The sequence below is a fragment of the Lepus europaeus genome, chromosome 4 (assembly GCF_033115175.1).
Source record: "Lepus europaeus isolate LE1 chromosome 4, mLepTim1.pri, whole genome shotgun sequence".
NCBI classification, from domain to species: domain Eukaryota; kingdom Metazoa; phylum Chordata; class Mammalia; order Lagomorpha; family Leporidae; genus Lepus; species Lepus europaeus.
In genome coordinates, this window is record NC_084830.1 from 119,380,150 (window position 1) to 119,394,456 (window position 14,307).

General features: G+C 39.9%; 1 protein-coding gene across 3 annotated transcripts in view; it reads left to right on the forward strand.

The window, feature by feature from the left end:
- Positions 1-14,000, forward strand: part of GABRB2 (gamma-aminobutyric acid type A receptor subunit beta2) — a 316,460-nt gene extending 302,460 nt beyond the window's left edge. For 2 of the 3 annotated variants that reach the window (XM_062189679.1, XM_062189680.1), the window contains one exon: positions 13,653-14,000. In XM_062189679.1, the coding sequence (XP_062045663.1) occupies positions 13,653-14,000 (348 nt within the window). Of the gene's footprint in view, positions 1-9,665; positions 9,672-13,652 lie in introns of all 3 variants that reach the window. The other variant, XM_062189681.1, reaches the window with a different exon arrangement.
- The last annotated feature ends 307 nt before the right edge of the window (positions 14,001-14,307 follow it).

Here is a 14,307-nt window from a genome sequence, read left to right on the forward strand (position 1 = left end):
AATGTAGCTTCATTTTATAGATGGGGAAACTAAAGTTCAGCTAAGCTGTGGAGCTTGTCCAAGGTCAGGCAGCCAATCAGTGGAGAAGCTAGAATTCAAAGCTGATTCCAAAGCTTATGTCTTTAAGATTTAATTAACTATACTAATGTTCTTATCTGTATTGAAATTTAGAATGCTACTACACAAAGACCATCTACAAAATGTAATTTCATACCATCATTATCATCATAATGAAAATCTCTTTATAGATGCATTTAATTTGAAGGAAGACAGACTTATTTCCCATAAATACATGAAGCCAGAAATAAGTCTGAAAACTAAGTTTTGCTGATGGATGCAAGCTGTCTCTTCTCAAACTTTGCTCTTGTTGGCAGATAACAAAATGGAATATTTTTAATTACCTTCTGCCTGTGCCCACTTATAAGGACAAATAACCAAGTATAGTTCCCAGATTAAGCATCAGAAAGAAATACTATTCCCTGTTTTCTTAGGTGAATAATGATGCCTTAACTTTAGACACTTGCCTGAAAGGCTGAAACCAGGAGATTCACAGAAACCAAGACCTAAGGGGGGCTGCCTGCCAGGGGGGTATGGCAAGCAGAAGGACATCTGGATGGAGTGATTGAGAAACCGCTGTGTTGCTTCTGTCTCCTTTTCTACCGCTGTTTGGGCTGGGAACTGGTGAACCATCCCAAACCTCCCCTACTTATCACACAGCATAAGTTCATTTCCTCTACCCTCAAGGTACAGTACCTTGAATTTTTCATTTGCTTCACTGTTTGAAGTACTTTCTATAAAGTAGTTCATTTTAATCCTCACAAAACTCCAGTAAGATAGATGCTATTCTATGTGTAATACAGTTGAGAAAACAGAGGCTCAGGAAAATTAAATATCTTACCCAAGGTCACAGTTCTGTGACCTTGTTTTAACCTAGTTGGCTTTTTACTTGAACGAGCTAGCTTCAGCACCCATGATCTTAATACAAGTGCTTCAGTCCCCTGAAATGTGAATATTTACCATCTAGCTGAGAGTCCCTGCAGCCTAATGGTAAAGATGGTTTCAGCTTGGACCATCTCAATTCACAGAGTTACTCTTCCTAAAATGTAGCAGACCAAAGTTAGCAGAAAAGGGCCATAGGTTTAAGGTAAGATCACTCAAGTTGTCTAACTTGGCAGTTACTGAGTGGAAGGTTGTGCAGACATAGGGGGCCCCCTCTACTCCTTTCTGATTTTGTCCAGACCTGATAGGTCTGAGTCTGGTGTCACCTTACACTTCCCTCCATTCCCTCTTAGTGATGTGCACTGTCATTGTCCTTGGCGATGCCTGTAAGTCCCAGGGGAGAATGGAGCTCCTCTTCTACTAATACAGGTGATGGCTAGAGTGATTGGGTCCCTGCCACCCATGATGTGGAGGACCTGGATTGAGATCCTGGCTCCTGGCTTCAGCCTGGTCCAGCTCCAGCTATTGTGAGTATCTGAAGATTGAACCAGCAGTTGGGAATGTTCTCTTTCTCTTTGTTTCTCCCTGTCTCTGCCCCTCAAATAATAAATAGAAAATTCAAAACAATACACTCTCAAAGCCCCATCCCAAACTTGAGGAGGTAGACTCCACATTTTACTTATTTTCACCTTATTTAAATGGCAGAGAGACAGAGGATGCAGAGGCAGAGAGAGAGAGAGAGAGAGAGAGATCTCTCATCTGCTGGTTCACTTCCCAAACGCCCACGGTGGCCCTGGCTGGATCAGGCTGGGTCTTCCACAAGGGTAGAAGTAACTCAAGCACTTGGTTCATCTGCTGCCTCCCAAGATGTGCATTAGTGGGAAACTGGGATAGGAAGGGGAACAGAGGCTCAAAACCAGGCACTCTGATGTGGGATGCTGGTGTCCCAAACAGAATCTCAACTGCTGTGCCTACTGTCTGCCCCAAGAATTCACATTTTAAAAAGACCCCCACATGATCTGAATGCACTTTAAAGTTTGAGAAGTTTTGCTGAAAGCACAAATATCACTTTGCTGTGGAAATAAAAAACTGTAACCTCCTTTAATGAGAAGAGAGATCCAAAAATCAGTACTATGTCTCCCTTTAAGCATAGAAGTGACTTTAATTACAGAGCAACTATTAAGCAAATAACTGTACTACCAAAATAAATTCCAGACTTCTGTTATTAATTAAACTTAAATGAAGGATTCAAGTAAAATTAGAAGTAAAAATGTTCTAAAAAACCATAGCTTGCACAGTGTTTCAAGGCTATTGGATTTTTCCAGGCCAATTTTCCTTATCCATAATTCCTAGGTTATCTGTACATTTAAAACTGGGAATTGGTAATTGTAGCTTAAATGGAACTGGTTGGCAGGTTTTCAAATAAATTAAACCAAAAAAGAACCTGGGACAGCAGCCTGTAGGCTGAACTCTCCAATGCGACTTTGAACACCATATTACTGTTTAAAGTTTCAGATACAAATGTCCATCAGGCAGGCAACTGTTTTCAGCCCACCTATTTCAATGCAAAACTGTCTTCCTGTTCTCCATTACACTTACTTTTTACATGGCCTGCCTAGCCTGGTGTGAATATATGATTCCATACTTCATTTAACCTCTCTGTAATTTAATTTAACAAAGTTTGTTTTGAACATTTACTATATACTAACTGTAGTATTCAGCATTAGTCACACACAGCAGCAGGATGCAGTCCCTGCCCACGTGTTTCCCATTAGGAGGAAATATGGATTCAGTGAGCTGATTGCAGGAGGGAGTCAGCAAAGACTTCACTAAGTCCACCTGGTGTTCTGGAAAAAGAACACGGAGGCACAGTCAACAACCATGATTGGAACCTGTTCTTGTCTCTGAGCTCAGTGTTCTTTTCACTCAGCTCCTGGGCTTCGAAAGGGACAGGGACCTGTCTGATATAAAACCAAATGTTGCCGGAGCATCTGTTCCCTAAGAGGCTCAGGCTTTTGAAGGTGTTCCTGCTGCTGCTCCTCAATTAGTTGTGACTTTCCTGAAAACCTCGTCTTCTAAAGTCCTTTGGAAGGAAGAAAATCGTAGTTTTCTTTTTCTGCTCCTGGTGTCTGCCTCTCACCTCTTTTCTATCATTAAGTAAACTGAAGCTAGATCTGTGTAAAAACTAAGAGTGAAAATGAGAGAAGAAGGAAGGATTGGAACATGGGTTTGTAGGGTGGGAAGTAGCACTATGTTTCTAAATCTGTCTAATATGAAATGCATGCAAGTTGTATAACTTAAAATTTTTTTAAAAGGCAAGAAAAGCTACCATCATTACTTGAAATAGCTTAGTCCTCGCAAAAATCAGTTGACTTATCCACTTTATCATAGGCTTCTGGGTGACAATTTTTTTTTTATCTTGATGACTTTAGGGCCATGCAGGGCACTGATTCATGAAGAATGAAGTTACATAATTTCCTAACATAGACTCTGTTTACAAAGTAACTCTATAGTCATGCATTCAGAGAGGACCTGAGAATTTGGAAATTGAAAACCAAAATAGGTAGCTCCGATCTTACTTAGAGCCACTGGTATCTATAAATATTTCCTCTCTAAACATTTTCTCTATACTGAAAGTAATTAAGAGAAAGAGCATAGAGTTTTAATTTGTAGATAAAGTTTTACCACTTTTCTAGCCTGGAATTACATGACTTTCTAGACTATAATGAGAAGAAATATCAACAGCTGGGTTAGCACTAACTCCATTCTCATCAGCTGGTAGTAAGATTTCACACGTTTTACTATAGCTTAATAGAAATAAAAAAGAGTAAAAAAGAACATTGGTCCTCCTTCCTACTGACGTTTAAAAATTACTGCCATCAAGCAACTATCTGGGTATTTCTATGGTATCCTTCCATGTTTGCTTTTTAGTTTAGATTGTCTTGTCGGCTTCTGAAGAGTGGAAGATGTTGGCTTTCTCTTGCTCTTCTATAATCTGCATCTGATAATCTGCTTGTGTGAACTTTATTTTACCTCTTTGAAACTACCTAACATGCACTGAATATTCTGAGTGTTTTTCCTTTGAAAGATGGTTTTGGGTATTCCCAGGTGGTTAACAGTTCATTGCCTTAGCATTTCAAGTCACTCAGGTCACAGTGTCATTTCATGGAAGATAAAACAAGATGTGCCCACACACTAGTCCAAAGTAATTGGAAATTACACAGTTTGGACTTCAATTTTTTTTCAATTTCTTATTCTCTTAATATGATTGGTAAACTGGGATTTAAGATAGTCCCCTTCTCCTTTCTCTAGACAAGCATGTAGTACTGTTAGGTCACTGAGGAATATACTTTGTTTAAAGGTCACCATGGAATATACCAAAGACATTCCTCTGGAGTGCAATACTTAAAGGTGCAACAAAAGAAGCAGGAAACGTGTTCTGCTTTACAATTACCTGATGATTACATAAAATAATGCCAACTCTTTGATGTTTAATTCAGTATTTTTTAAATACAGTGGACCTTGATTTGCCAAGCATGTTTCTTTTTCTCTTGTTTTTTGAAAACTGTTGGCATGGAGGTAGGAAGAATGAAAAGGAAACTTTTTAAACCAAAACATTTAACATGAATTCAGTATTATTAGAATCATCACATGTGTCAGTGTGGCAAGAAGCCATCTGGAGATGTCCCTCGCCAAGCATTGGAAACAGCTGATTCAACCAGCGTGCAAGCTGCCTTTGTTCATAGAGAGAGAATCATTTAACAGAGGCTCTGGAATGCTAGTGCAAATAAGCTGCTCCCCAAAATTCAGCACTTGATTCTTGATTGATAAGCTCAGTAACTCGAGGTAAAGTGTAATTTGAACAGCAGTTTTTCTTTTAATTGGATACAGCAGAGTTTCACTATTAGCATTGAGTTGCTTAATAGAAAGCAAAAAAGTCTTCAAAAATCATTATTGTCCGCAATGGAAATGTGACTTAACACTAGAGAAAGTAAACAGTATAGACCATTGGATTAATGCAAGGCCTAACAGCATATACAGAAAAGGACAGTTCACTCACTAGTCTCCCCTCTTTGCTTTTCTTCGTTTGCTATTGTTACCCTGTCCTTGTTTCAGCTGCTATCAATAACATTCTCATGGTTCTTTGAATAGGTGAAAATGTCAAGTCAAAAAACCTTGAAAATCTTTTAGTGTTTCCTTGGGCAATCCATGTTGTCACATGGTCCTTCTGATTAATTAAAGAGAAATAATTTCATTTATGTGCTAATCAGAAAAAAAGGACAGTTTAGTGGTTTCTTGGTTTATGACATGTAAATGAAAAGAAAGAAATAAGGAAATCGATTTGGGCAAGTCAAGGAAGGTTGGTGTGGAAACCTAATTCCAAAGATTAGGTGAAGTCATGAGACAATCGCTGTAGACTCTTTTCTAAAATGTTATCACCTAAGGTATAGCCTGATACAGAGAAGACATTCCAAGACAAAACTGATAATTGAGGAAGGTTTCAAGACATGCATTTTGATAGCTTGGTAATTAGGATCTGGAACTTCAGAACTATATAACTGCAGGAAAATCATTATCCCTAATTCTCAATCTCATCTTTAAAATGGAACTAGCAGTAATATCTTACTCATAGTGTTATTTTCAAGGTCAAGACTAAATACAGGAGTCGTGTAAAACCTTCTAGTACAATGCCTGGTTCCAGTAAATACTCAATCCTGAAAGTTAGGGATCTTTTAATTTTTCAGTTGGGTGGTTGTGAACTGTGATCAGAACTTTCTGCTTTTTCATTATTTCTTTGACTTCTGGTTCTTGATTTGATTTGAAGTCAGGCCCTTCTGCTTGTGTTCAGTAGATGACAGCTCTCCAAGTATGTCCTCAAGTCCAGCAGCATTGGGAAAGCTTGTTAGAAATGCAGATGATCAAAATTCATCTCAGATCCATTGACTCAGTAACTCTAGTAGTGAGGACCAAACATATTTAACAAGGCCTCCTGGGGATTCTGATGCACACTCCAGTTTGGGAAACACTGAAATAGACTGTTGCCCACCAACCCACTACTTGAATTAGGCTTCCTTGTGGATATTAAGAAGGCTGGAGGCAGTGTGGGATATTATTGCATTGAGATAATCAACAGCCCAGAATTGTTAAGACTGTTCTATTGAACTTGTTAGCAGTGAGAATTGTAAGTAGCTCTGTTTTCCTGAGATTCAGTACCCGGCCCTGTCAAAAGAGAATACAGCCTATGGTATAGTAGGTATATCTCAAAAAAAAAAAAAAAAAAAAAAACCTCATACCAAAAAGTCACCTTATAAAACACTCACTTCAGGCATGAGTAAAATGACTTAAGAAGGTAATGGGGAAGAATCACCCTACCTGCCAGTCTAGGAGCCACAAGGTCATCTTGCTAGAGCTGTTTTTACCCATGTATTTATTGTTCTCAATCGTAAACCATGCATTTATATCATGTCTATCTCTAACGACCTAAAGCACTTTATGTAGTTTTAAATGAACCTTAAGATCTGGTTAAGGTGACTTGAAGGACAGTCTTCCCCCTCTCCAGTTTTAGAAATAGGGCAGCAATGGAAGTGGGTGTTAAGGAGACCCACTTGCAAATTCACTCCCAAGAATTGCTGAAGGGCAGACCAGGATCTTAGTTGATACTTTGGGCCAGAGGCAGTGAGTGTTTGAGGGAAGGAGCTGCACTGGGTCTTCGGTGCCAACTAGCTGCAGAGTTCCGGCAAATCCTCCCAAGTGGAAAGGGAGGAGCCGCTTGGAAGGGTGGCGAATTCTGTTCCTCTTGGGCTTCTCTCAGGGGACAGCACGCAGTCCCCTGTTGGTGTTGGTGGAGGAGTGAACTCCTTAGTTCCCATTACACAGCTCGTGCCTTTTGACAGGCGCGCCAGGTGGCATCAGGACCAACTACAAACTAATGTAGGTTGTAAAATACAGTGTGTTTGCTGAATTTCCTGTTTTCCTGAGAAAAATCTTTATTCAAAAAAATCTGCACTTGTTTCAGAGGGGAAAAAAGGAAGGATAATTGCATTGAATTTAGCATCTAGATTTTAAAAGTCCTTTTTCTTCAAGAATATTTTATTAAAGGAGACTGAAAGTAAAGGAACTTGAGGGTAGATAACCTGGAGGAGTTCAATTCTGCCCTTTAAACAAATGTAGAGGAGGCTGTCAAGCTCCTCTGTTACCTTTACCCTTGACCTTGTAACTTTACTCCTAACAGAGTGCATGACCTTTGAAAGAAGGGAAAACAAACAAGGCAAGGGAAGGAAAAGAAAGATCAGCCTGTTTAATCAGCAGCCACTGGAATATAGCAGCTGCTAGGTTCTGTAGGTTCCAGTTAAAAAGATTAAAACCCAGTAGTGTTCTTCATAATGAAAATTATGTTACACTAATAAATTTCCTTAATTTTAATTTAAAATTACTATAGGTGAAGTGTCTCCAATTTATTTGCTGTCCTGCCTATATTACACAGTTGTTGGAAAACTTCAATGAGATGTATCACCTCTCAGTTGGGAATCGTTGGATCTCAAATCACAGAAAACCCAACTCATGCTGGCTTGTGAGTGAGAGAAGAGTTGAGGAGAGGAACAGATGGGAGGAGGATGAGGCAAGGGAGAAAGAGGAGTGCTACCAGGGTGGCCTCAGTTGTGGTTACTGTTCTGTCTCAGCAGGCCAAGGTGAAGGGGGACTTGAATGTAATTCCTGCTCTGCCACCTATTCACTGGGGAAATTTACATTAAGTTTCCTAACTTCTCTGTTCTTACTCTCCAAGGGGCTACTAGTATACCTGAAAGAGATCAAAATGTAAAATGCTTGGTCCTGACTTCCGATTCCTGCAAGGTGTCTGGTGTGTAACAAATCTTCCCAGGCAGACGAATCAATTAATTCACAGGCTTTTACTAGGATTCCGCTCCCGGGCAAGGTTCCCTAGTTCCAACAGAACAACAGAGCAGGGGCTGGGGAAGTTGCGCGTCAGAGATTGGGAGGGCTCCTTTTATAGATTCAGGGCATGGGGGTTAAAGGTTGAGGCGGGTCTGATCCTCATTGGTTGACCTTTAGGCACCCACGGGGACCTTGACAAGGACTTTTCTTCCCCGGAAGTATAGGCCTTCCCTCCTAGCGGCTCCCAAAGCTACCAATTCCCTCTCTGGGGTAGAAATGGCACATCTGTGAGGGACATGATCCAGGGCACCATGGAAGATGTGTTTTTCTCAGCTATCTGTGCTGCCCTGGAGACAGAAACTTTTGAGTAGCAAGGGAACTTAAGAGATGATCTCATGAAACTCCTATCTTCAGACTGATGTAGCAAAATTAAATTCATCTGGCTGATGACTCACAGGAAGGTGAAGTGAGTTGCTAATAGTAGCAAAATTAATTTCATCACCCGGTAGTTATTGAGCACCTACTGTGTGCCAGGTTCCCTGCCAGATGCACAATAGTGAATGAGATAAACGTTGTGTCTGCCTGATCGAAAAGTGGAGTTGTGGTGGGGAGGACAGATGTCAAGAAAATGATAATGGCAAGTGGCCAGGATCATTTCAGAATGTCGAAGTATCATAGGGAAGGGCAAGCCTGGACCTCCCCCTGTGCCACACCAGCACTGGAAATGTTTCCCTCTTTGACCCTGGCCTCTGGGCTCCATTTTCCTGGGGGATCAGTAGGATGCTGCTAGGGTCTGTGTATCCCCTGCCCTGTCTCCCCGTGAAATAAAAGGTAGCTTCTATTCACTAGCAATGTAGATAACTCATTCTAAACTTATGTGTAAGATAATGAATGCATGTACTTGATCTTAGCCAAAAGGAAGAGAAGAGATAGAATGCATACGGTGTACTAAGTACTATAGACAAACCATTGTTCTCAGCTTACAGAAGCATTAACTGTATGGTCCCGGGTTTCAGCACCAGTGTAAGGCCGCCACAAAATACAGCAGACACTGGAGTAAGGGAAAGGGGAACCCAGCAGACTGGAGGGAACGGGCGAAGAAGGAGAAAGAGAAAAGTAGAGTGTAAGAGAAACAGAGGAGAGGAGCTAGTGAGGAGAGAAGAGAAGGAGAGACGAGAGGAGGAGAGGAGCCAAGAGAAGGGAGCAGAAGAGAGGAGGCTAGAGAGCTGAAAGAGAGCAAGAGAGGAACAGGTCCTTTTAAAACGTTGCCAGAGGGCGGGCAGAGAAGCAGGAGCAGCGAATCCCATTAGGATGGGGGTGGAGCTTGACACCAGTGGTTGGACCATGTGGCCACCTGGCTTCCAGGAATGGCAGTGGGGGCTAGAGCCTAGGATGGTGTCAGGGTGTAGATCGGCGCCATAGACAAAACTGTGCCATTTTCCTAACATTAACCAAACAAAATTTAAAAATATGGTGATGTCAAAGTTATGGTTCATTTAACTGGTACATGCATTTAAATAGCAGTAAAAGATCAAACATTGATTTTATGTATATTTAGTGCACTTTTATAACAAGATGAGTTATTTTTTGAGTATTTATTACGTGCAAAGCTAGACTAAGTGCTTTGAATTTATTTTGTTATTGAATCCTCTCCAGCAACTTTAGGAACCAATATTGATATTTTTCCTTCTTTACATATAAGAAAACTGAACTCAGAGATTGAATGGTTGGCCCAAGTTGTCAAAGCTAGTGAGTGGCTCAGTGCAGAATCAAAACCTAGGTCTTCTGAGTCTGGAATGAAATGTACTATGCCTTCCCCTCTAATAAAAAAGCTCCAGGTGTTCTTTAGGTATTAGAACAATTTGAAGAAAATTTGAGAAAATGATTATCATAGAACACAATGAGGTAGTCCAAACAGTATCTGACAGCTCAATCCTGCTGTGCAGCCTTGTGAACTATACCTGTTTAGATTTTATCTATGTCTCTGTTCATTGTCAGTTAAAGCACAATCATCTTTATTTGTAATTTATCTTTCTAGACATCACAGTTCCATGATTATAGGTAAGATCTTTTTTCTGGGTAAATATCTTCTGTTTAGATTAATTTCTTCAATTAATGACCTTAATTGAGTCTAAGAAAGAAGTTGTATATTAAGTTTGAAGTATTCTGATGATATGAAAGACACAGAAAGTAGCAGCACTTCGTGAACTGATAATAAATGATATACCTCCCCCATCACTACCACCCTCCCACTTCAGCCTTTACCTACAGAAGCCTCATCATGCCTACCTATTATTCAAGATATGCTATGAGGGCTAGCTTCTATTTTTCTTTGAGGCATAGCTATTCATTATTTATTTTGCCATATCACAGTAGCCTCTCTATCTCCCTGTCTCTCTCTCTCACTCTCACACACTCAAATATTCACACTCACACACATATATTTGCTTCATTTATAGCAAATCATCATGGCCAACTTGGCATACTGCTTTAGTTTCCCCAGGTTCTCCCATGATTTATTTCAGGTAATCTACTTAAATCCTATTTTAAAACACCAATACAGGTGAAGAAACCTAAATTCAAAGGGATTAAGTACTTTTTCCAAGGTCAAAGGTGACAAGAGGAGCTAGAACTGGAATCACTGAACTCCAAATCCAGTATTCTTTCTGGAGACTGCTGCTGCCAAGGGGACACAGCAGCAATTCCTCGCCATTCATTCTATCTGTAATACTCAACACCTTGCCAGTTAGTCAGCGGGATTTACATCTTTTTTTCCCCTTAATTTATGAATGAAAAATAAAAGGCATTCAAGAATGATTTAATTCAACTATTGAATTGTATAAGGAATGCAACAGAAATCCACTAAAGTTAAATGAATTATCCAACAACAATTTGTTAAACTTTGAATCAATTTTCCACAGTAATAAGCCATTGCTGTCAATAGATTTTATTTATGGCTTTTACTATTCTATATTTTTAACTCAGCTTGGTCTGGTTTCAACTTGTAACTGCTCTTATTGTAGCTGTTTTTTCAATAGAAAAAGAAACATCATGGTGGTTACTGACAGGAAGACTTTTGAACATCATCAGGCCTAGTGGGCAAGAAGTTTTTCAAAAACATTGCTGTTCTAGGTGGTTAAAGGGAGAGTTAAAAATTTGGAAAACAGAAAATTCCAGTGTTGAAATAGCAAAGAGCAGTTGTTTCCCATTTCCTTCAACTTCGCCTTCCTTGAACGTTGGAATCTGATCTATCTCCATCAGTCTTTCGGACTCTCTCAGTGAAGATAGAATTCCACCTTCACTAGTTAGTAACCGGGTGACTTCGGGAAATTTGCTGACTGTCCTCACTTATAACCTAAGAAAAGAATGTCTTTTCAAAGGATGCCTGTGAGCATTCAGAGAAACTACTGCTTCACGCACTGGCATATAGAAGGGACTTTTAAACTGTCCCTTTCCTCTCTGGGGGTCGGAAACCCATCAAGAAAGACATTCCTGGCTCTGCCTTGACAAATATGTTTCAATGTTGGCTTAGTTTAGTGTACAAAACTTAAAACCTTACCTACAAATTAATCTGTTAAGTATTCCCAGTAAACAAAATGCTACAATAAACCGAGCATGCAGAATCACTGATCAGGGGGCAGAGATTAATTAGTCAGTTATTACATCCCAGCATTTTTATAGCTGCTTTTTCTCACAGCATCTTAAAAATGAATTTATAATACAGAATCACTACATCACATTTGAAAGCTAATTGTTAATACATCATCTTGGCAACATTCTTTTAGCCTTCTTTATAATTAATCAATCCCAGAACATTGGATCTTTTAAATATGTTTGATTATATCCCTTGTTTACCTGTTTCATCTGCACCTATTGGCCATTTCTTCCTTAATTTATTATTATTATTATTATTATTTTTATTTTTTTGACAGGCAGAGTGGATAGTGAGAGAGAGAGAGACAGAAAGAAAGGTCTTCCTTTTGCCGTTGGTTCACCCTCCAATGGCTGCTGCGGCCGGCACATCACGCTGATCCGAAGCCAGGAGCCAGGTGCTTCTCCTGGTCTCCCATGGGGTGCAGGGCCCAAGCACTTGGGCCATCCTCCACTGCCTTCCCGGGCCATAGCAGAGAGCTGGCCTGGAAGAGGGGCAACCGGGATAGAATCCAGTGCCCCAACCGGGACTAGAACCCGGTGTGCCAGCGCCGCAAGGCGGAGGATTAGCCTGTTAAGCCACGGCGCTGGCCCTTAATTTATTATTATTTAAAATTTACTTAAACTAGTACCTCCTGATTGACCACCAAAATAAATAGAATCCTGGGCAATTATTTTAGTGAAGTGGTTGGGTCACTGCTGGGAGGGCTCACATCCCATATCAGAAATCCTAGTTCAAGACGCAGCTACTCCATTTCAGATTCAGATTCCTACTAATGCATACTCAAGGCGGCAGCAGGTGGTGGCTCAAATACGTAGGTCCTTACCCTCCACATGGGAAACCATGCTGAAGTTCCAGGTTCTTGGCTTCAGACTGGCTCAGCCTTGGCTGTTGAAGGCATTTGACAAGTGAAGAAGCAAATAGAAAACAATGTCTCTAACAGTTTCTCTATCTCTGTTTATTGCTTTCTAATTTTGTTTGTAAAGTACAGAAATTTTTAAAAATATATATAGTCCTATGAATAATTTGTTGTGATAGACTTTATTAACTATAATAATCGAGAGAGACCTCTAAAATATAAGTAACCCAAGTGTTCCCTTCTAACATAGCAAAAGTTTTTTGGAGTCATACTATTTGGAAATTATGAAATTATGTTTTTAGCATTGCAAGAAGAAATAATCCAAGAAATGATTTTTCTCTGCACACAGCCAAATTAATTCAACTCGGAAGGACTAGAATTCAGTTGAGCAGACGATTCTGAGCTCAGGATCTTCTCTAACCACACCCTGACTGTTCCCTCTCAAATCAGTCCTGTTCCTCACTCACCTCCACCACCAAGAGTTTGTTCTGAATGCCACTGTGTGTTGCAAAGTAATATGTGGCTTGCATTTAGCTTGTTTTAAAACTATTCCCTTACCCTGATTACATGAACACTGAACATTTAAGTTAATATCTCATAACTGAGGTTGTTTAAGAACCATCAATGAAATGTGGTTATACAAAATTCTGATTTTTACTGAGCACTTCAGAAAGTTTGGGGAGAAACAGAACTCAAAGTATGGGCTTAGTTTCATGCAAAGATATTTCAGAATATATGGAAAATACATGGTGTGAGAAAACTGCTCAAATTTCAAGAATTAAACATGAATTTTGAATTTCATTTTGCATGACCTCTTTCTAGTACCCTCATACAGGATGTACTTGATAGTTACCCACTCCTTCTGGTTCTGGCTTTATCAATAATTCATCTAGATTTGGGCTATGATGAGCACAACTCAGTAATTAATCCCCTGACGCTACTTCACACCTTGTACAGATTAATTTTTATGTGTTCATATCAGTACTATAAATTCTTTAAATAGGTTTCATCCTTCTATCTGTTAGAAATAATGAAAATGACGCTAGCAATAGTCTATTGTGTCATTATATCATTATAGCAGTCCTGTAGGTTTGGATGATTAAACCGTGTAATAGGCAGCAAAACTAACTCAAATAACTTAGAGTGGTGGAGTCATAATTCAAATTCAGATAATGTCACTACAAAATTAGCTGTCTTTAGTACTGTAATAAATCCTACCTAGTATGCCTATCTCAATGCCTTGCATGATAAGAACCAACAAACATTGTTTTGATTTCCCTTGTTGATCTTTTTTTCTCTCCTTTGCAGATGGACCCCCATGAGAACATCTTACTGAGCACTCTAGAGATAAAAAATGAAATGGCCACATCTGAGGCTGTGATGGGACTTGGAGACCCCAGAAGCACAATGCTGGCCTATGATGCCTCCAGCATCCAGTATCGAAAAGCTGGCTTACCCAGGCATAGCTTTGGCCGAAATGCTCTGGAACGACACGTGGCACAAAAGAAAAGTCGTCTGCGGAGACGTGCCTCCCAACTGAAAATCACCATCCCCGACTTGACTGATGTGAATGCCATAGATCGGTGGTCCCGCATATTCTTCCCAGTGGTTTTTTCCTTCTTCAACATTGTCTATTGGCTTTATTATGTGAACTAAAATATGGCCTCCCATGGGAAGCAAGGACTAGATTCCTCCTCAAACCAGTTGTACAGCCTGATGTAGGACTTGGAAAACAAATCAATCCAGGACAAAAGTGATGCTAAAATACCTTAGTTGCTGGCCTATCCTATGGTCCATTTCATACCATTTGGGTTGCTTCTGCTAAGTATTGAATACACTGAGGTCCTTTTGGTTTGCCAGTTGAAATGCAAATGATTTGTATACATGCTAGCAAGATTGAGAATGAGTGTTCCATTTTATATGCTTAGTATGAATACTACTCAGAGGGAAATTATGTAGAAGA